Source organism: Centroberyx gerrardi, chromosome 20 (genome assembly GCF_048128805.1).
Source record: "Centroberyx gerrardi isolate f3 chromosome 20, fCenGer3.hap1.cur.20231027, whole genome shotgun sequence".
Taxonomy (NCBI): Eukaryota; Metazoa; Chordata; class Actinopteri; order Beryciformes; family Berycidae; genus Centroberyx; species Centroberyx gerrardi.
In genome coordinates, this window is record NC_136016.1 from 18,030,056 (window position 1) to 18,048,771 (window position 18,716).

The following is an 18,716-nucleotide window of genomic DNA, read 5'->3' on the forward strand; positions in this document are numbered from 1 at the left end:
GTAATCCAGGGTGAGTCGATTGAACTCGCACTCTGCTTCGTATTCATACAGTTGCCCACATTGACACCTGGCAGCCGCCCAGTACAGCTAGTCTTCTGCCGCTGAGCAGCTCCAGTGGAGTAGTGGGGGTAAAGGGCCGCGCTCAAGGGCATCTCCATGGTAGTTAAGGGAGCGAAGAGCATTACTCATTCACTTTCCCCAACCACATTTTCCCCAGACAGACCCAGAAATTCAAACTGGCAACCTTCCAGTCACAAGCCCACTTCTCTTCCCTAGACCCAGTGTGTGCTGCATTCATCGGCTGGCCATGCAGGATTGTCCTATGTGGATAATTTGTGTATCTCACCACCGGTGTACAAGTGTGGATGAACAGTCTCTTTTACTGTGGAGATGAGGGCCGTCCAGATATACGTCAAGAGGCCAGTCTTGTGTTTGTGTTGTGAAATTTGACTGTTAGCGTAAGAATCCATCCATGTTAAATCCCAATCCTGTGTATCCTGATGGCAACTGCATGGTGCATGTTAAGACCAAGTGACACAAGTGTATGTTTGTACAGATTCAGTGTGATTAATTGGTGCCAATTCAGATTTGCTTATTTGATGACCAGCAGTTGTTGGGGCTGTTTGAGCGGCGTTTGCCAAGACTGTCACCGTTCCAGCAAGATTAATGTCATACAAGGTTGTGGTAAGAAAATTTTGTCTGACAATGATCTAATGGGAAAAGTGATGCTGGTCCTTGAAGACTCACTAACCATCTCCAACCCACCACCCAACCAGAATTTTCTCTCTTGGTAAATCTGCATGTTGGTAGTCCTTCACACCTTTCTCTCATTAGATATGTAAATTATTGCATAACCTAACATTTTTGATTAATTTTAACCTGGTTATCTTAAACATAGCACTGACACAGGTCATCCTAACGGCATTCTAATGCATGTTGATGCTGGCTGTGTCCCTCTTGAAAAATGGTTCAGCTGTTGGCGAGTATTTCTGGATCCGCACTTGACTGGTTTGCATCATATCTATCAAACAGACAATTGTCAGTATGTTTCAGTGATACCGTTTCATTATCCGTGGAGGCTCCTCGGGTTTATTCTTGGACCTATCTGTATTTCAGAGGTTTGGAGGGATTTCAGGGTAAAACAGATTAAGTTTTAAGTATGACCTGTGTAGAAAGTGGAGCTACATGGCAATTCTACCTGACAACTTGATCGTCTACTAATTGAGATTGGAGTTCAGAAGCTTGCAACACTGGGTGAAATCAGCAATTGGATGGCAAAATATTTCTGTGCTTCGAGACAGAAAGCTGGAACAGTAAAATGCTGTTTTGCTCTAAAAACGGGTCGATATATTGAAGATGTATTCAATCATTTTATTTTGAAAATTCAGCACTCTGCAGTTACATTAGGGAATGTCCATATAATTCAAATGGATAGAAAGGACCCTTCCTGGTGTATCATAATGTAGTGCTGTAAATAATAAACTGACAGTTTTCACAGACATTTTTCCCCTGTATGAGCTTTTCAGCTCTTGAACTTGCATTCAGCAGGACTATATTTCCAGACACCTAGCAACAGCATACAAATGAGTAAATTTCATTCAAATCGTAAAGCATCGCTCTACAGAGATGATTTTGATTAAGTGATCAGACTACTATAATACATTTACCTCTGAACTTTCATTGATTGGTGGCATAATCATAATTTACTCCACATTTCATATAGGAAAAAAGCACTGAAGGTACAAACATTTTACTTCATCTGGGTAGAGAAGCTTCACAGCATGACCGCCTCTGATCCTCACATAGAGGACCGTGCGAGTCAGTCCATCCTCCTCTCTGTGCACTTTCAATACACACCAGCACAAGCATGTGTGGGTCAGTTACCCTTCCTGCCTGCTTGTCATTTCCCTGCAGTAGCTGCCGTTGGCCTTGGCCTTGTCCGTGTCTGGCCAGCTCCGGTCCTTCAGCCGTTCCTGGAAAAGCAGCTGGCCAGCGGCTTCACTCCTCCAGCCTCTCTGGTCAGGCAGGGCCGGCCTCATCTTTGGCCTTCTCCCATTCCATTGAGTTTGTTCAGGGTGGTACGCTCACCCTCCGTCAGCGTTGGCAGAAGCCCCCTACAAAGACGAGAAAAGCAATTTGTCCTCATTTGATTTAGTAGTACCAGCAGTAAAGCTGTTCATGTCGTATCTGTCTGATAACGCCGGAGAATTTGTTGTAAGGATTCACCTGTGAAGGCTAAGGCCGCTCCCAGCTGTCTGTGACTTTCTCCGGGACGCTCAGTCGCCTCAGGCTCTGCAGCACCGTCTGCAGGGTCCCCGCTGGTATGATGAAACAACCAGACACCAGCATAAGACGACTCCACTGACATCACAACACCACTTTGATCACTCAGCATTACACCATCTTACCCAGTTCTTCTTCATAGGAATCCAGCTTTTTCATTAGTTCTACAGCACTGCAGGGCTTCAAGCTTTCCCCAGCTACAAGGACAAGTGAAAAAAAAATGTTTAAGTGATTTACTGCAGACACTGTCAAGGTCCTATCCAACCTAACACGCTTGAACCCACCTTTAACACCAGTGTCACCTTTCGTTTTATCTTCCCCGCCAGGATAAGGGCTGCCGTTCCCATCAGTACTGAGGCGGGACAGCAGTTCTGTGCGACAGGCCCTGGCCTTCACCAGCGTGGCGCTGATTTCCTGGGCCAGCCGGTGGTTCTCCACCAGCTCGGCGTGGACCCTCCTCCACGCCATCTTGTCTTCCATGAGACATCCCTCCATCACTGTACGCAACTCCTTCTCCTGAGACACCTGGCCCTGCAGGCTCTCCACCTCCTCACAGCGCTTGTATGGGGAGAGGAGGGTCAGTCAGTCAGGTGTCAGTCAGTTCAGTAACTTAAGGAACAACCATAGCTGAAATATTTAGTGTCTGTATGGCAGTTACAGTCAGGGTTAGCTTAGCAGTTACCTTGTGTAGCTGAATGGCCATCTCCTGCATCTCAGCCTCAAGCTGGTCAGCGTAGGCCTGTTCCAGAGCGTCACTCGGCGGTCGAGCGCTGCTGTGCCATCTTGCAATAGCTGAGGTCATCTTACGCTTTGGTCCAAACAATCTGCAGTGCCAGCAACAGATTCAGTGTTTTATGCCATAAGCAAACAGAAATGTGAACAACTGGCAAGGTCTTCACACAGTATGCACTGTGGTAAATGTGAAAGAAGGACCTAAATCTCTTACGTGATCCCTACTTCTTTTAGATCATTCTCAGTGAGGGTGAGGAATATCCTCAGGTCAATGTCTTGCTCTTCCAGTACGGGGAGGTACTTAGAAAAGCCAATCTGCTCCAAGAACTCTGCAAGATCCTACTCAAATAAAAAGATTATAGGTCAAGAACCCAAAATCAGAAAGACAGTCAAGAATAAAATGGTCCAAACATAATGCAGTAAAGGTCATTATTACTGGTATAACAAAAACTTGAGCAAGCACAGGCATGCCTTGGGACCAGTGTAGGAAGGAGGATGACCAACAGGCGAGCGCATCCCGCAGTTTCCTGTGCCACCGGACTGAGCTGCATCATTGCTGCCATGTCGACTTTTGCCTTTTGAATGATGACCCTTGTTGACTCGGCGAGAGCTGCTCTTTTTGCACTGGTCTGAGTCCTGTTGGACAAAGGTGCATTGTCTGTGTCAATGTGATATCCAACAATGGTGCTTAGTTAAAACATTATTCTGGTTTGTGTCTCTAAAGTGCTCTCATGTGTTTTCACCTCGTTGCTCTCCACAGAGCCTTCCCAGCTAAGGCCGATCACCCGAGGCAGGCCCTCGCTGCTGCTGCTGCTGCTCCTCATGGTCGGCATGTCGTTGTCGAAGAACGGACTCTCATCTGCAAGAGGATCACAGAGTATTTCGGTTGTTTCGGCAGACACACAGTACAGCTGATGGAGGAGGATTTCTAAAATCTTCCTTGAGTTAATCAAAGATCATAGCAACATTAAGATTTCTTGTGGTGCATTTATTCCAAAGGGATGTTACTGTTCAACAGATGTACTATAGGTGTCACACCACAGTATGGTTATTATGGGTTGTCAGTCTTGTAAGTTTCAGACCTCTGCTGCTGTTGCTCTGGCCGTCCAGCTCGTTGATGGGCGAGGTGACATCACGGTAACAGATCCCCTCGCTCTGTTCCCCAATGTCCCGGAACGTCATGTAGCCCGGCGGCGCGGCAGGAGGCTCTAGAGGGAGGAAGAGACAACCAGCTTGAACCATTCAGTGCCAAGTCATCCTAGTACTAACTAATGGCAACATGTCACTGATTAAGTGCTTCATACCACAGTCATCTCTGTATGGTTAATTTAACATGTAAATACAGGTTTGTCCTCAACTTTACTTCCTCTCATATTTGCCATGATTCAGTTTATTGGATCTCAACATACAGAGGCAGTCAGGCAGTTGAGCCAATCAGGGGAAATCCATTAACTGTACACAAAGTGGGCTGAAGCAGGGAAGGGGCAGGAGAGGAGGGAGGTTTTGTGTATTATAACTTCCCAACCTGAACCACCACACTCTGATATTGCAAAGTGTAATTGGTATGCAAAAAATGCAAACAGTTTGGCGGATTTGAGATGGGATGGGATAACCTATGTGACGCTACCACAGAGTTTGCTGGTGCCTCCTACTCGGAACTTGGCGATGGCCTGGGGCCCATCGTGGATGCTGAGGCCTTTAGTGCGGCTCCGACTCGGCCTCGGCCTCGGAGGTGCGCTGTCCGAGTCCTCAGAGGAGCTCAGGTCCTCAAAGTGTTCTGACGGGGGTGAACCGCAGACAGAGAACCCATCAGAAAACCGCAAAGACAGACTTACAAAGGTTTATAGACAGTCCAGAAAAAAGTATCAATGAATAGAAAACATTAAGCTCTTTAATACTGCTGAAAGACATGTCACTGTACCTGGTTTGACTTTTGGAGAACGTGAGTCAATGAGGCTGGCGATCTTGGTGTAGCCGTACATCATCGCCAGGGCGCGGGCAGTCTCTCCTTTAGCGTTCCTCTCATCTACTTTCACCTTCTGTTAGTGCATAAGCGTCGATAAAAAACAGCTGTCAGGATCAGATGGAGTAGTAGATCAGTTAGAGCGTATCAGAGGACGGTATCCTACTCACATGGTCCAGCAGGTACTGAACGATGATTTCATGCCCAGAAGCAGCAGCCTCCATCAGGGGAGTGAAACCAGACACTGGCTCCCTGTGGATGGAAAAAGCCTCATAAGAAACCTCACAGACTAAATGGAAGATTGTAATTCAGTGTTAAGAAGATGAATGAAGACACTGACTTCACATTGGCATTCGCGTTGTTATCCAGCAGGAACTTGACCATCTGCTGGTGGCCTGTGCTGGTGCAGTGGAGCAGAGCCGTCCAGCCTCTGGAGTCCTTCAGCTCCAGCTCAGCACCTTGCTTTTGGGGCAACAAAAGAACATTTCATATATTGAATGACATACTGAAAATACATAACACTAGTCCCTGTCGAATTAAGATGTACTGTAAACACTGACACGGCAATTTCAAACACTGACAACACAGATAAAGCATGGCATGAACTGTTACTGTCCAATAGCGCCTTTTGTACCTGCAGCAGAAAGTAAGCAATGCTTTCATTCCCGCAGCTTGCCGCCAGCATCAGCGGAGTGAGGCCTTTGGTAGTCGTTGCGTTTACATTCACTCCGGCCTCCAGCAGGAGATTGGCGATGTTGTCATGTCCAATGTAAGACGCATACATCAGTGGAGTCCAGCCTCCGACGTTCTTTCCATCCAGGTCCACCTGTTTTCTAAGAAGACACAAGATTATAGACTGCAAACAGAGATGAATGGACCTGGCAGTAGTTGTAATTATTATTGTATTATTGTTAGTTGTTATAATTATTGTTAGTACTCACTTTTTGATGCACTCTGCCACTACATCATACTGGCCTATAGAGCAGGCAGTGTGGAGGTCCAGGGGGACATCCAGCTCCTCAGGCCGGACCAAGGTGTCACCCAGCCACAGGGAGAGGCTGGCACCCAGCTGCTCTGACTCGCTGGCCTCGTCACTCAATTCAGACATTTTCACCTCTACTCTTCTCTCCTCACACCTGAAAACAGAGGCGAATCAGTGAGTATGCACTAAAGGCAAAGATGAAATGCTCAGTTAAAATCCATGGGTTCAGTGTGGAGTCTACTTTATAATATACGAAGAACTGTCCTAAATAATATTAGCTTATGACATGCAATTACTTCAATGCAGGCACCACTGACATTTGAAGTCTAGCTCATACCTAACACTAGCTAACAGTAAGTTCTAGTTAATAATGTACAGTGTGGACGCAACGAATCGCTCAAAACTTGACTCTGCTAGTTAGCTTAGCGAGATAAAAGTTAGCCCGGAAAACTTCTCCCACCACATATAGTAAATGAACAATAATTAAAACCGTCAAACAACAACCTAAAGGATCTATATTTTAAACAGTGGAAAAAAACAGTCTTATAATTTAAACTTACAGGCAACAGGTACAGTTTGTTTTCTCAGTGGCCGAATCCTGAAACTTTTTGTTGTGTGTGTCACACTCAATTGTGCTCGGGTTGTTCCTTTCCTGCTTTAAAGGTACTGCGAAGAATTTTCATTTAAAACAGTGCATATTGTTTCTCAGTCTGGGAGATAGCATTACCAATATATATCCAGTTATATTGGTAAAACAAAAAAACAGCAAAGGTTCTTAGTTATACGCTAAAGACAAATACTTTCTGTTTTGTAGTCTAACTGTAAACTGCAATCTAAGGATTTGGTGTCACACACAAAAAATAGTAATCAACCCAGGACACTACTGTTTACTAAACTTTATTTCGTGAATTACTGCTTTTGGAAGTTGATATAATCAAAATGTGTTATTACGTTATTGAACCTGCCTCTCTTTAACTGTACAAACAGAACTGTTAGGCATCAACTGAGCACCTTTTACAAGTTTTAATAGATACAGTATGTAAAGCAGATCCTACTTTAGAGATATGAGCAACCAACTTCATTTAATCTTTTTTCTAGACAGAAATAGACCAAGAGCAACTACTCTAGCTCAACTTTTCATAGACAAGTAATCAGCAATAAGCTGTTTCTCTTCTGTGATAAATCCACTCAACACAAAAACACGTGTGCACTGACTGAGCTAGCTGGGATTTTTTTACTGTAAACTCTTATATTTGTATCAATGTGCCATACCATTGATGAAGTGAAACAATGATCAAACAATATCAAATACTGCAGTAATAACTTGTTTATTATTGTTTAACAGCTTACAATAAAAAATAACAATGCAAACAAACATACAAAATACTTTATTTAGACATATGATACAAACAGCCAGCACTGCAAGCAGTCAGGACTGGAAACTGAAGGATTTCATTCTCTCTCTCCAACTGCAATGCAACTCCTGGCTAGTGAAGGCATTTTGATTTCTGCGTGCTTCTTTCTAATTTCTGACACAAAACATGTCCGGCACACCGCACAAATCAGACTGACCAGACCTGGTGAGTGAGGCCTTTTTTCCAACATATGGTCGAAAACTTGTCTAAAATTACCAGGCTACGAGTCAAGAAAATTGAAGCGAAACTCTTCCTTTGACGGAGCGAAGACAAAAGTCGACACCTCCTGCTGAGTCGCTGCGCTCGTGTTTGCAGCCTGGGACTCAGTTTGCAACGTCTGCCGCTTGCTCTTTTCCTCTGTGGCCGGTGTGTGGGTTTGGATTTCAGCTCTCCGGTGGAAAACAGATGTCTTTGAGGAATTTGACACAGCTTTGACCTGCGCTGATGCAATTGCTGGTGGAGAGAAGAAATCTGTTAATTAATGGGACTTCAACACACACACAACAGAAACAGAAACTACAACTCCAAGAGCATTTTAACTTTTTAAGTGGGTTTAAGTGGCTTTTTTTCACCTAGAAAACACCTTCAGGCTTAGGACAGGAATCAGCAGAGGTGTGACCAAGTCCACTTTGCTCGAGTCCCAAGTCAATCTCAAGTCTTGAGGCACAAGTCCCAAGTGTAAATGTATATTACCAAGTCAAGTCTATGTCATTAATGTCAAGTCTCAAGTCTAAATGTAGCAAACAGCAAGTCAAGTCAGAACAAATCAAGAGTGCAGTATCAATTTAATATCTTAAAGAAAACAAAATATCTAGGACTTCTCAGTGTAATATGGTTTTAATAGGATAAAAACTTGGTAAGAGCATCATGAGTTTGATTTCTATAATCAGTTTCAACTTCAATAAATTCAATCATTCCATACAAATTCAGAAAACAGAAAAGAAAGAAAGAAAAAAGTTGTCTGGTGGAACAAATCTCATCACTTTCAATCTACGTCATTTACACAAACACAAGATCTTTTTTCAAGACTTTGGAAACCTTTTCAAGTCATCAAAGTACAAGTCAAAGTCACCAGAACCCAAGTCACGTCAAGTCTCAAGTATTCTCTTCATGAATCAAGTTGAGTCTCAATTTGTGACTCGAGTCCAACTCATGTGACCTTTCTCAAGAGAAAGTAACTCTGCTTGTTATAAACACATAAACTGTTCCCATGGATTTGCCATTTTATTGCCCTTCTGCATGATCCTGTTCAGATGTATCATAGCAACAGGAGACACACTGTTCTCCCTCAGCACTTTATTATTTCTACTCACCGCCCTGAATGAGTCTGAACTGCTTGTCCTTCTCCTCTTCCATTTTCTTCCTGTAGTCTCCGGTCATGGCTCTCATCACCTGCCTCTTCTTGGCCAGCGGAGCTTTAGAGCTGCGCAGCGTCTTCAGCGCGCAGGACGCCTCCTCCTCTGCACACACACACACACACACACACACACACAGGTATCAACTATCAGAGCCATTCATGATCCTGAACTGTCAGTCACATTTAAGTAGTGCATCATCTTTATCATTTAAGTGTAGTAAACAGGGTCGGGCGATAATTCAATATTATCGTTTATCGTCTTTCAGTGGAATCGTATCATGATGACTGACTCTGTTTGGGTGTCCCCTTCTGGGTCCTCATTCCCAGCTCCAGCTGCTCGATGCACCAGTCCAGCTCCCTGTTCAGCTGCTCTTCTGCACTCTGCAAGACACAGTCGCACTTTACTCCGACATCAAATCACTACGAATCCCACCGTGACAACGATTAGGTTGAGAGAAAACGTTTCACACTGACCAGCACCGGGTCTTCGCCTCCTCCGCTCCCCTCAGTCGGACTTGGCTTCTGCTGCACCTCGGTGCTTTCTGGGGCTTTCTTCTTCCCAGATTTCTTCTTCTTCTTGGCTTTCGTCGGCTGAGGTGGGGAACTAACCTGCTGCTGTGAGTCGGAGGGATTTTCCTCTCGGACGCAGTTTTGGCTGCTTGGAGAAGAAGCAGCAGCCTCCAAGGTTTCCATCTTCATGTCTTCAGGCGGGACGGGGGGGATTTGGAAGTTGAAGGCGAACCCAGAGCCCTGTCCTGTAAAGGCTGTCAGGCCTGCTGACTTGTTCGATGGCGGTTTCCTGTCTGATGATGGTGTTTCCTCCTGCTGCGCTGCTGGAGAATCCCCAGAGAAGAAGTTGAACTTGAAGGAGTTATCGCTGCGAGTCCAGAGGGCTTTCTCTGCTCGGCCTGGGCCAGTGGGAGTGGAGCTGTTTGACTTGGGTTCAATATCTGTCTCAACATAAAAACATAAACACATACACATGCAGCACCCGCGCACACACACACACACACAGAGAGAGAGAGAGAGAGAGAGAGAGAGAGAGAGAGAGAGAGAGAGAGAGAGAGAATGGCTCGTCAAGATAATATTTAGCTTCATGTTGTGCCGAAATCGTTACTAAATTGTTTAAGTTACAATGTACCTATAACCAACAGCCTTTGCTCAGCCATGATGATTCTCTGTTTTGCAGATTTCCAGGTGAAAAGCGCCTGTTCCAGTTGACTTTATATATTCAAGGCTTCAGTAGTGTAAATATGCGCATCGGTTTGAACATTATGAAATATTTTCTCTGTTTTCTGGGTTTGCTTACCGTTTAGAACGTGAGGTATGTTGCTCATAAACTCAACCACGATGTTACTTGAGAATAACTCCGACGGGGTAATGTTTCCACAATGCTGGTAGTTCCGCTTGATGCGTCCGAACCGGTCCGAGCGAGGAGTGAGTGGACTGATAGACAGATTTTGCAGACTTAATGGACTAACAAATGTTGTCACGGAGAAAACTGAACTATTAACACATACACGCGCGCATTTGTGCTCCATCGCAGCATAATGTTCGCAAATTCTGGACCAAGACAGCATTACATTTTACAAATTGATGAAAATTATCCAAATAAATATCCAATATCCAAATATCATATTATGACTGCAAATATCATAATCTATTAATAAATAGCACTGATTTGACATTTTATTTGCAGGAGTTGCATTGCATAAATTAAATTGCCTACAGCAATCAAAAAGAAAACAGCACAGGAAGCATATTAGGGGCAAAGGTCGCCACACAACTAATATTATTATGAAGTTTGAAAATGAGCATTTGCTAGTTACATCTTCCTAATAATGATAATAAACTTTGTATAGCACCTTTAAAACAAACAAACAAACAAACAAACGTTACAAAGTGATTTACAGCATGAAAAAGGCACAGTCTCATGAAGTGTGAGGTACGAGTGAATCAATAAAATCAAGCTCGATAACACAAGAAGATAAAATAGAAGAAAAAAACACAGTTGCAAGAAATAAAACAGAGCACAAAATATCCAATGGAATGCAATGCAATGCAATCCAATGAAATGAATCTACACAGAGCACACGATTAAACAAGAAAATGAAACTGCCTTCATCATTGTATGCAAATAAAGCGGACTTGAGAATCACAGGTAAAGGGTATCTGTCAGGAAATAAACTCCTTTGGTGACCAGAGTCTACCACTGTTAGGGACATGACGCTTTCTGCAGGAGGGTCTTCAGGATCCAGCTGGACCGGCTCCTCTGGATCCTCCTCTTTGATACACATGATGTGAAACAGAGGCACAAAGGATCAGGTTGTTTATGTCCTCCAGGCTCCACCACACTGTGCAACAACACATCCAACAACACGAGACTCTGGACAAATTACTCTAGTTAAAAGAAGCTAGTCCAGAATGGCTCTGACCAACTGCTTTCTGCATTCGGATGGTCTTTATTAAAGCTGTACTCAAGCAAATCCTGGACTAAACGTATATTATGAAGTATAGACCTTGATTTTTTTTAAACCAGTTTGTGTCTCGCCAATTACTTTAGTTAATCACAGTTTGAAACGACTGATATAAATGTGAGTCAGTATATCATAATCATTGTTCAATAGAGTAATTGGACAAAGATGATCAAAAAATTTGTCTTTCCCTGAATGAGGAAAAGTGTAATTACACATTGTCTTGTGGTATTGGGAAGTATGATTTTAACAGTTGCTCCCTTAAAATCACGAAATAACAAATCTCTTAGTAAGCTCCAAAAACGTCTTTAAAAGTTTGTCACAGTGAGTATCTAAAGTTAAGCACATAGCTGCTTTATCTAAGGAACCAAGGAGGTTTTATATTGAAGGAGCTTGGGAGTTCTTGAACAGACGACACTTCCCACAACTTCAAATGTAGAGGAAGTGGTAAGACTTTTACTTCGACCAATCACATTCTGTTGGGGTTTGACTGCTGACCAATCACAGAAGTTCATGGGTTGGGCTTCGGCTCTCAGTCTGCCCAGTCTATAAATACCTCGTGCGCCCTCTGTTAAACTATTCTACCGAGACACGCCGACTAGCCGCTGTTGTACCAGAAAATAAACAGAAAAAGGTAACGAGAGAGCATTTACGATCACTAATGTTGCTGCCGGTTTTTATACATTATGCCGATGCTGTTTATGAGTGATTGTTTAAGTTCGATTGTAACTGTTATACATTGCTTTTCAGTTATGAAATAGACGTCCAAGTATGGCTGGAATAATCTACACAAAACGACGCGCGCCATAGCCAGTTGGCTAACTGTTAGCTAGCTAGTAGGCGCTCTGCAAATGTTGTTAGCTGGCAAACCCAGTAAACTATTATTAAATGTGAAACGGAGGCCATGTCCTATATAATTTCATGCAAAACTGATTTAGAATGGAACGGCATAATTTAGTATAGTGTAGCGTCTTGTGATGCTAGTTAGCTGGCGCCATTTTTCAGTTAATGCTAGCTTTAAATTAGCTCGTTAACGAAAAGGAAACGTGTATGATCCTTGTAGCGTAATGGTGGCGGGCCGGTGTACGTTAGGATAGGTTTGTGTTTCATGCTGTGGTTTAAAACCGTCAGAAGTTACTCAGTATGTCCTATTAAGCGTTCCGCTGCAAAAGCTTGATTTAACGTTACATGTCCAACATGGCTTTTGCACCGAACATGGCATAAATGGTCGAACAGATGATGGCACATTAATTAATCAAGTTTTGACTATGAATTGAATGTCTTTGATGGAAGCACTAACTTACACTATCTACTTTCTAAAGGCATCAGTTCAGTGCGGTAGATGTCGGCCGGGCATGCTGGGTGCCGGTGTTTTAAGTGACTGCTGCTTCGCCGTCAGTCTCATCTTTTGTTTTGTTGTTTTCCAACCTGCAGCTGAAATATGGCTCGTACCAAGCAGACCGCTCGTAAATCCACCGGAGGAAAGGCGCCCAGGAAGCAGCTCGCCACCAAAGCTGCCAGGAAAAGCGCGCCCTCTACCGGCGGAGTGAAGAAGCCCCACAGATACAGGTATGGATCAGCTGCTGTAATGACTAATACATATTGACTTTATCATAACTGAAGCATGCTCAAATTTCTGTTGGCTTAATTTGCGGTAGCCCAAATCCACAAACTATTTTGTTTGTTGGATGAGTCACAAGATAAATGATGGATCACAATTTACTAGCATACAGTAAACTGTATGGTGTCCTTACAAAGCATGTCATGATCAGCAGTACAGATGTGAAGCTGGCATGCAAAAGGAATCCGTTTTTATGACCTCAACTGGTCACGTGATTCAGTAAATTTCAAATCCCTACCCCTCCCTATCCCTACCCTTTTTTTGTGTAATTTATTGAGGTTTTATTAATAGGTAATTCACTTAAGTACTAATATGATCTATCTGAAAGTGATTAAATTAGTCTGTTTCCATTCTAATGTGGTGTTTACTTTGTAATGGGGTGTTTAATATACAAGAGAACTGATTTTTATTTCTCATTGAAGGCCTGGCACCGTGGCTCTGAGAGAGATCCGTCGGTACCAGAAGTCCACTGAGCTGCTCATCAGGAAGCTGCCCTTCCAGCGTCTGGTCAGGGAGATCGCTCAGGATTTCAAGACAGATCTCCGTTTCCAGAGTGCAGCCATTGGTGCTCTGCAGGTGAGACGACACTTGATGCACTCAAATTAGGGCCGGGCGATTATACTGAAAATTTACCCAAACTGACAGTGGCACTCAAGAGATGGACGGAATAAGTAAAGTGGTTTTACCTTCAAAATATAAGGGCAGCATATAATCTGCTGTGTCAAGCAAGCTAGAGAAGGACAGAATATGACTGGAAGTACTTTTACCTTCAAAATAAAAGCATACTTTTTATATTTATGACGTTAATGGTGAATGTAGTTTTTCTACACCGGGATTAGAAAAATATACTATAGTTTTCATTTACTGTTATTGAGGTAAATGTTACGTTTACAATGATATGAATCTCTGGCCATATCGCCCAGCCCGATCTCAAATAATAAACATGGTGTAATAATCCTTATTAATGATAAAGTACAAAACTCTGTATTGGTATGTTGTTTCAGCTCAGCTTCCATATGTTTGATTTGTTTTCATTTGTTGCTCTTTACTGCTTCAATGATCCACATTTCCCCTTGGGATCAATGAAGTTAATGTTGAATACTTAATGTGGCTACTTGCCTTTGTGCCAACATAGTCACAGATATCAAATACTTACTGCTGACTTGCTTAAAGTGTAACTTGAAATGTTTGTTGTCCATGTAGGAGGCCAGTGAGGCTTACCTGGTCGGCCTGTTTGAGGACACCAACCTGTGCGCTATTCATGCCAAGAGAGTCACCATCATGCCCAAGGACATCCAGCTGGCCAGGCGAATCAGAGGAGAGCGTGCATAATCTGAATGTTTGAATTTTATCTTTTTAGAGGGGGTGGGTGGGACTGGCTGGGTTTTTATTTTATTCTTGTAAATCTGAACTATAACGGCATGTGTAACATCTCATTTGTCTGTCATTTGTAGGTTCAGCATTTTTTTTTTTTTGACTATTTTCTAATTCTTATTTCCCCCTCAATTCTGTGATTTACTGTCCTGATCACTAGGATAGAGCTTGAGATTTGTAAGTAAATGCTAAAATTTCCTTGCTTTTCTCAAGTTTTGAAAATCTTCTATTTTAGACTCTGTACCTTCATCCTGTGTGTGTGCATGTCGACAGATTTGTTGTCACATTGTTGTAAATAAACTTTCCGCTACCTCAATTCTGACTTAAATTTTGAAGTTTGCTTCTGTTGCCCAATCGATCGTACCTAAATACACATGCTGTGGATTGACAAAGGACTGAAAGCACTGAATACACTTGCCTAGGTTAGTGAATGACTTGTACATTGTGTTGTGTAATATTTGTGCTTTGGCAATGTTTGCTGATGCATTAGAGCGGTGGTATGTACACGATGTGTGATTTGGCAAAAAAGTAGTCACTTAAACTTAACTGAAAGCAACTTTACTCTGTATAGCACGGCAGAATAAATTGTCATCTTGGATGAATAGATCTAAGCAAGGCATTACATCCACAAGCCCTTTCACTATTCATAACTGAAATTAGTCAAGTACACTCAACCCTGCTCTATTCAACTGATATGAAAACAAAAGGCAGAAGGGTTTCATCTAGCTGGGATGGGCAATCTGTCCATAGAGGACGGAATATGCAGGTTTTCATTCCAACATTACACCGGGTGATTCCACAGATTAATACACTTCCAACCGCAGAGGAGGAACTAATCTGAAATCACCTGATGTTGTAATTGGTTGGAATGAGAACCTGCAGACTCTTGGCCCTCCGTGGCACATAATTGCCCGTCCCTGGACACAATCAATAGTGTTTCCTAATAGCTACTGATTGAAAAGTCCCTGTTGAGTTGCTTCAGCACTCACTGGACGGCATCGCTTGCTGCACCTTCAGCCCTGCCTCTCCATTGAGGCGGTGCCATCCCTCACCCTGCATGTGTCACAGACATTATGAAGATGCATCCGACAAAATAAATATAACCTGAAATATATATACATCATATAAAGTCCCAGAGGTATTAACTTGATTTATTCTGGACTTGCTCCTCCTCCTCTTCGTCTGAAAGCAAGCCAGGTAAATGCTCATACAGCTGTTTCTCCAGCTGAGCATCAATGTCAGTCTCTCCTCGCAGCGCGCACCACAGCAGGAAGCTGATGCCGAACAGGCTGATGGGCAGGACTTTCCACCAGGGCCGCTCGAACTGGCTTCCCATGGAGCGGTCCACCCTCCAGGTCCGGTGGCTGGCCTTGCTGGTGGAGAACTTGATGGGCTCGCTGTTCACCTCTTCATCTTCTTCTGGCTTACTGGAGCGGGTCGACTTCTGGACGGTCAGAGAGACGGACCTGACCTGGTTCAGTCTGCTGACGGGGAGGGAGAGTCAGTTAGAAGGGTAACAGTTCAGACAGTGAGAATAGATGTTATGGTATCATGTAACACTGTCAGTGAATTCATAATAGTAATTGCCAAGAGTGGAAGTAACTAATTACATTTATGCACGTTACTATAATTGAATAGCTTTTTTTTTTATGTACTTGTAAAGTCAGTAACTTTACTTTTGCTCAAGTACGTTTTTACTGAAGTATTGTAGCCTACTTCACTACATTTTAAATCACATCCATTACAGAGTACAAACTTTGTGGCTCTCCATAAGAAACAGAAACTGGACAATAGTAAATTGACAAGTTGTGAATCCATTCACAGTGAATGATCAGTCAGCAGAGAAGATTAGAGTAGTCTGGCTTTAGTTTTCACTTTTACTTTCCAATTAAAATGAACCGCTGTATGTCTTCTCATCCTTCTATAATTGCATTGGAAAGATCACATCTAACTCTTCTCTTTTCTAAAAAGTAACTCAATGACTTTTACTCTGAGTACATTTTAAATGAGCGACTTTTTACTTTTACTTAGGTTGATTTTTACACCAGAACTTTTACTTCTACTGATCCCAAGCTACCACTCAGCTATAGGGGTATAAGTCTTATTAGCTGTGTATATAAATTGTATTCTTCACTTTTAAATTGCAGAGTTGTAGACCACCTTGAGAGGACAGGTTTGCTTGTGGATGAGCAAAATGAAAAGCCAGAGCATGTATTGATCATATATATGCAGTCACTTCCATTATACGTGCAAGAATTAAGCAGAATAGGTCTACATTTGTTTGTTTTATTGATTTCAAGAAGGCTTTTGACTGGATTAATAGGGAACTTCTTCAATATAGGTTGTTAAATTCTGGAGTCAATGGGAAGTTTTATTATGCCATTAAGTCTCTTTTTCAAGCACCTGTTGCCCATGTGCAGGTGAATGAATACACAACTGGATGGCTTTCCCAACAGTTGATGATCAGATTGTGGGCATATTATTATATACGGATGACATAGTCTTACTTGCTGAACATGAAAAAGATCTGCAGATTATGCTGAACATTGTTGCGGAATGGTGCTGGAAATGGAGACTAGTGGTAAATCAAGACAAAACACAAATACATGTACATATTAGACATCTAGCTCAGTCAGCGGGTAGAGCACTGGGATCTGTACTGAACAAAATTAAACAATGTGGTCATCTGGGATTCCATACTTATACACAACTCTATAATTCATGTGTGTGTCCTGTGTCTGACTATGCTTCTGGTGTTTGGGGTTTCCGTGAACACACAAGTTGCAACACTGTGCAGCACAGAGCTATTCCATAAATTTACTTCAGTTTTGGCCATTAGTGGAGATATGGGATGGGAATCTCCAAACATCAGACATATAGGTCAAATGCTTCGGTTTTGGAATAGACTTGTGAAGATGTCTGATCAGAGACTCACTAAAAAGATCTTTAATTGGGACATTTCGCATGGTCATCCCTGGGCCAATGAGTTGAAATCCTTATTTTATTTGAACAATTTGTCATTAATTTTCCAGAACAGGTTACTTTGTGATATTCAGGAGATTAGGAGTAAAATGTTTCTCATGTATAAAGAAAAATGGTCTGTTGATATGGTATAAGCAAAAACTACGAATTTATTGTCTCATAAAGAGTAGCTACAGTGTAGAACCTGAAGTATAATTTAAACAAAAGACAAAGATCCCTATGTGCACAGTTACGTTCAGAAACATTACCACTAGCCCTAGAGACCGGTAGGTTTAATGCCACTCCAGAGGACAGACTTTGTTTGTTGTGTGAGTTAGGTGAAATTGAGAATGAGGTTCATTTCTTGCTTTACTGTCCTGTTTACAAGGACGTAAGGGATGTACTTTTTAGTAAAATGTCCTCTATTTGTGTTGATTTCTTTGGGCTGGATGATTATGAAAAACTTGAGTTGTGCTTCATCTTCAGTTGTGGGAATCTTTTCTGTAGCAGATTTTATTTGCCAAGTTTGGGAGAGAAGGCAGAATATTTTGTTTAACCCGAGCTGTATAATAATCTGTAATTTTGTAATGAAATGAAATGTATGACCACTGCAACTGTAACTCTGGTGTCTTGTAAACCCATGAGGGTTGAGCACTTTGTGTGCATGACACGAAAATAAAAGAAAATCATCATCACTTAAGTAAAATATCAGAAAAGCAGGCTACAGTACTTCTACTTGAGTAGGATATTCTGTACTCCACCACTGATTGCTAGAACATAATATTTATTATGATCAGTATGGTGTCATGTAGCACTATCAATGGATTTATAATGGTAATTACTGTACAGTGGGATTACAATGGTTTGGTGGTGGTGGCCATCATGAGCTGTTGGAAAAGATTAGTCCGCATGTGGCAACAGCGTGTCAGAAACCCAGTTTTAAACACTAAACAGTTTATTTAAACACCATTTATGTTACTCCGTACTAACCTGAGTAACACAGACATGAGCTGAACCAATTAAACTATACAAATTGCTGCTGGTGGCAGCCATTCATTCAAGTCCTAACACTGTCATTGAACCTCATCCACCATGATAAAATCAACGTGGGCGACCTTTCAGCTGTAGCGACAGTTACACAGATTCATACATACCTCAGACTCGTAGTGCCGTGAATTAATATCCCTCGATTCAAGGCAAAGCGTGACAAACTACCGAAAACACGTCTTGAATTCATCTCGGACAACGGTCATTTTAGGTAAGAAGCTGCTCGACTTCAGGGTCATGTACACCGCTTGTGCAACATTGAATTCCTTCCGGGTTTTGTGTTGCGTAAAGTGATTTCCGAACCATCGATTTACTTATATTTTTACTTGTGCACTTTACTTATTTGGTAATATATATATGTGAGGTGCTAAGTGTAATATATAACATAAATAGAAGCGTTAACACTCACAATCAGAATTTCAACTGTTTTATAATGTTAAGTCACACTCATTGACCAATCACAAAACAATGTGAGACATCGGTCCAATCATTTTTCACCAAGCTACA

General features: G+C 42.3%; 4 protein-coding genes across 7 annotated transcripts in view; 1 reads left to right on the forward strand and 3 right to left on the reverse strand.

The window, feature by feature from the left end:
• The window catches only part of c20h8orf33 (chromosome 20 C8orf33 homolog), a 205,115-nt gene extending 195,028 nt beyond the window's left edge, over positions 1-10,087 (reverse strand). The window contains exons 1-6 of one of the 3 annotated variants that reach the window (XM_078290694.1): positions 10,042-10,062; positions 9,874-9,953; positions 9,207-9,682; positions 9,023-9,113; positions 8,689-8,835; positions 7,284-7,828 (exon numbers count right to left, since the gene is read on the reverse strand). In XM_078290694.1, coding sequence (XP_078146820.1) covers positions 7,596-7,828; positions 8,689-8,835; positions 9,023-9,113; positions 9,207-9,682; positions 9,874-9,901 — 975 coding nt within the window. In that variant the 5' untranslated portion in view covers positions 9,902-9,953; positions 10,042-10,062 and the 3' untranslated portion in view covers positions 7,284-7,595. Of the gene's footprint in view, positions 1-7,283; positions 7,829-8,688; positions 8,836-9,022; positions 9,114-9,206; positions 9,683-9,873 lie in introns of those variants that run through there. The other 2 variants (XR_013507538.1, XM_071926803.2) reach the window with 2 other exon arrangements.
• On the reverse strand, positions 1,358-6,575 carry anks3 (ankyrin repeat and sterile alpha motif domain containing 3). 2 transcript variants are annotated; one of them, XM_071926765.2, is made up of 16 exons: positions 6,521-6,575; positions 5,920-6,114; positions 5,613-5,811; positions 5,319-5,440; positions 5,149-5,230; positions 4,937-5,054; positions 4,643-4,792; positions 4,098-4,223; positions 3,759-3,874; positions 3,487-3,651; positions 3,230-3,354; positions 2,966-3,107; positions 2,586-2,841; positions 2,409-2,480; positions 2,227-2,318; positions 1,358-2,114 (listed from the first exon to the last, which is right to left on the reverse strand). In XM_071926765.2, exons 2-15 carry the CDS (start codon positions 6,084-6,086, stop codon positions 2,236-2,238), a joined length of 1,923 nt encoding a protein of 640 aa, XP_071782866.1. In that variant the 5' UTR covers positions 6,087-6,114; positions 6,521-6,575; the 3' UTR covers positions 1,358-2,114; positions 2,227-2,235. The 2 variants fall into 2 exon arrangements, with proteins under 2 accessions (XP_071782866.1, XP_071782865.1); XM_071926764.2 differs by having other exon boundaries at positions 2,568-2,841.
• A 1,696-nt stretch (positions 10,088-11,783) lies between the features above and the next one.
• Positions 11,784-14,523, forward strand: h3f3d (H3 histone, family 3D). Its single transcript, XM_071926729.2, has 4 exons — positions 11,784-11,840; positions 12,641-12,775; positions 13,250-13,403; positions 14,031-14,523. Exons 2-4 carry the CDS (start codon positions 12,648-12,650, stop codon positions 14,157-14,159), a joined length of 411 nt encoding a protein of 136 aa, XP_071782830.1. The 5' UTR covers positions 11,784-11,840; positions 12,641-12,647; the 3' UTR covers positions 14,160-14,523.
• Positions 14,524-14,786: 263 nt separating this feature from the next.
• On the reverse strand, positions 14,787-18,470 carry uqcc4 (ubiquinol-cytochrome c reductase complex assembly factor 4). Its single transcript, XM_071926807.2, has 2 exons — positions 18,317-18,470; positions 14,787-15,682 (listed from the first exon to the last, which is right to left on the reverse strand). Exons 1-2 carry the CDS (start codon positions 18,397-18,399, stop codon positions 15,343-15,345), a joined length of 423 nt encoding a protein of 140 aa, XP_071782908.2. The 5' UTR covers positions 18,400-18,470; the 3' UTR covers positions 14,787-15,342.
• Between the last annotated feature and the right edge of the window lie 246 nt (positions 18,471-18,716).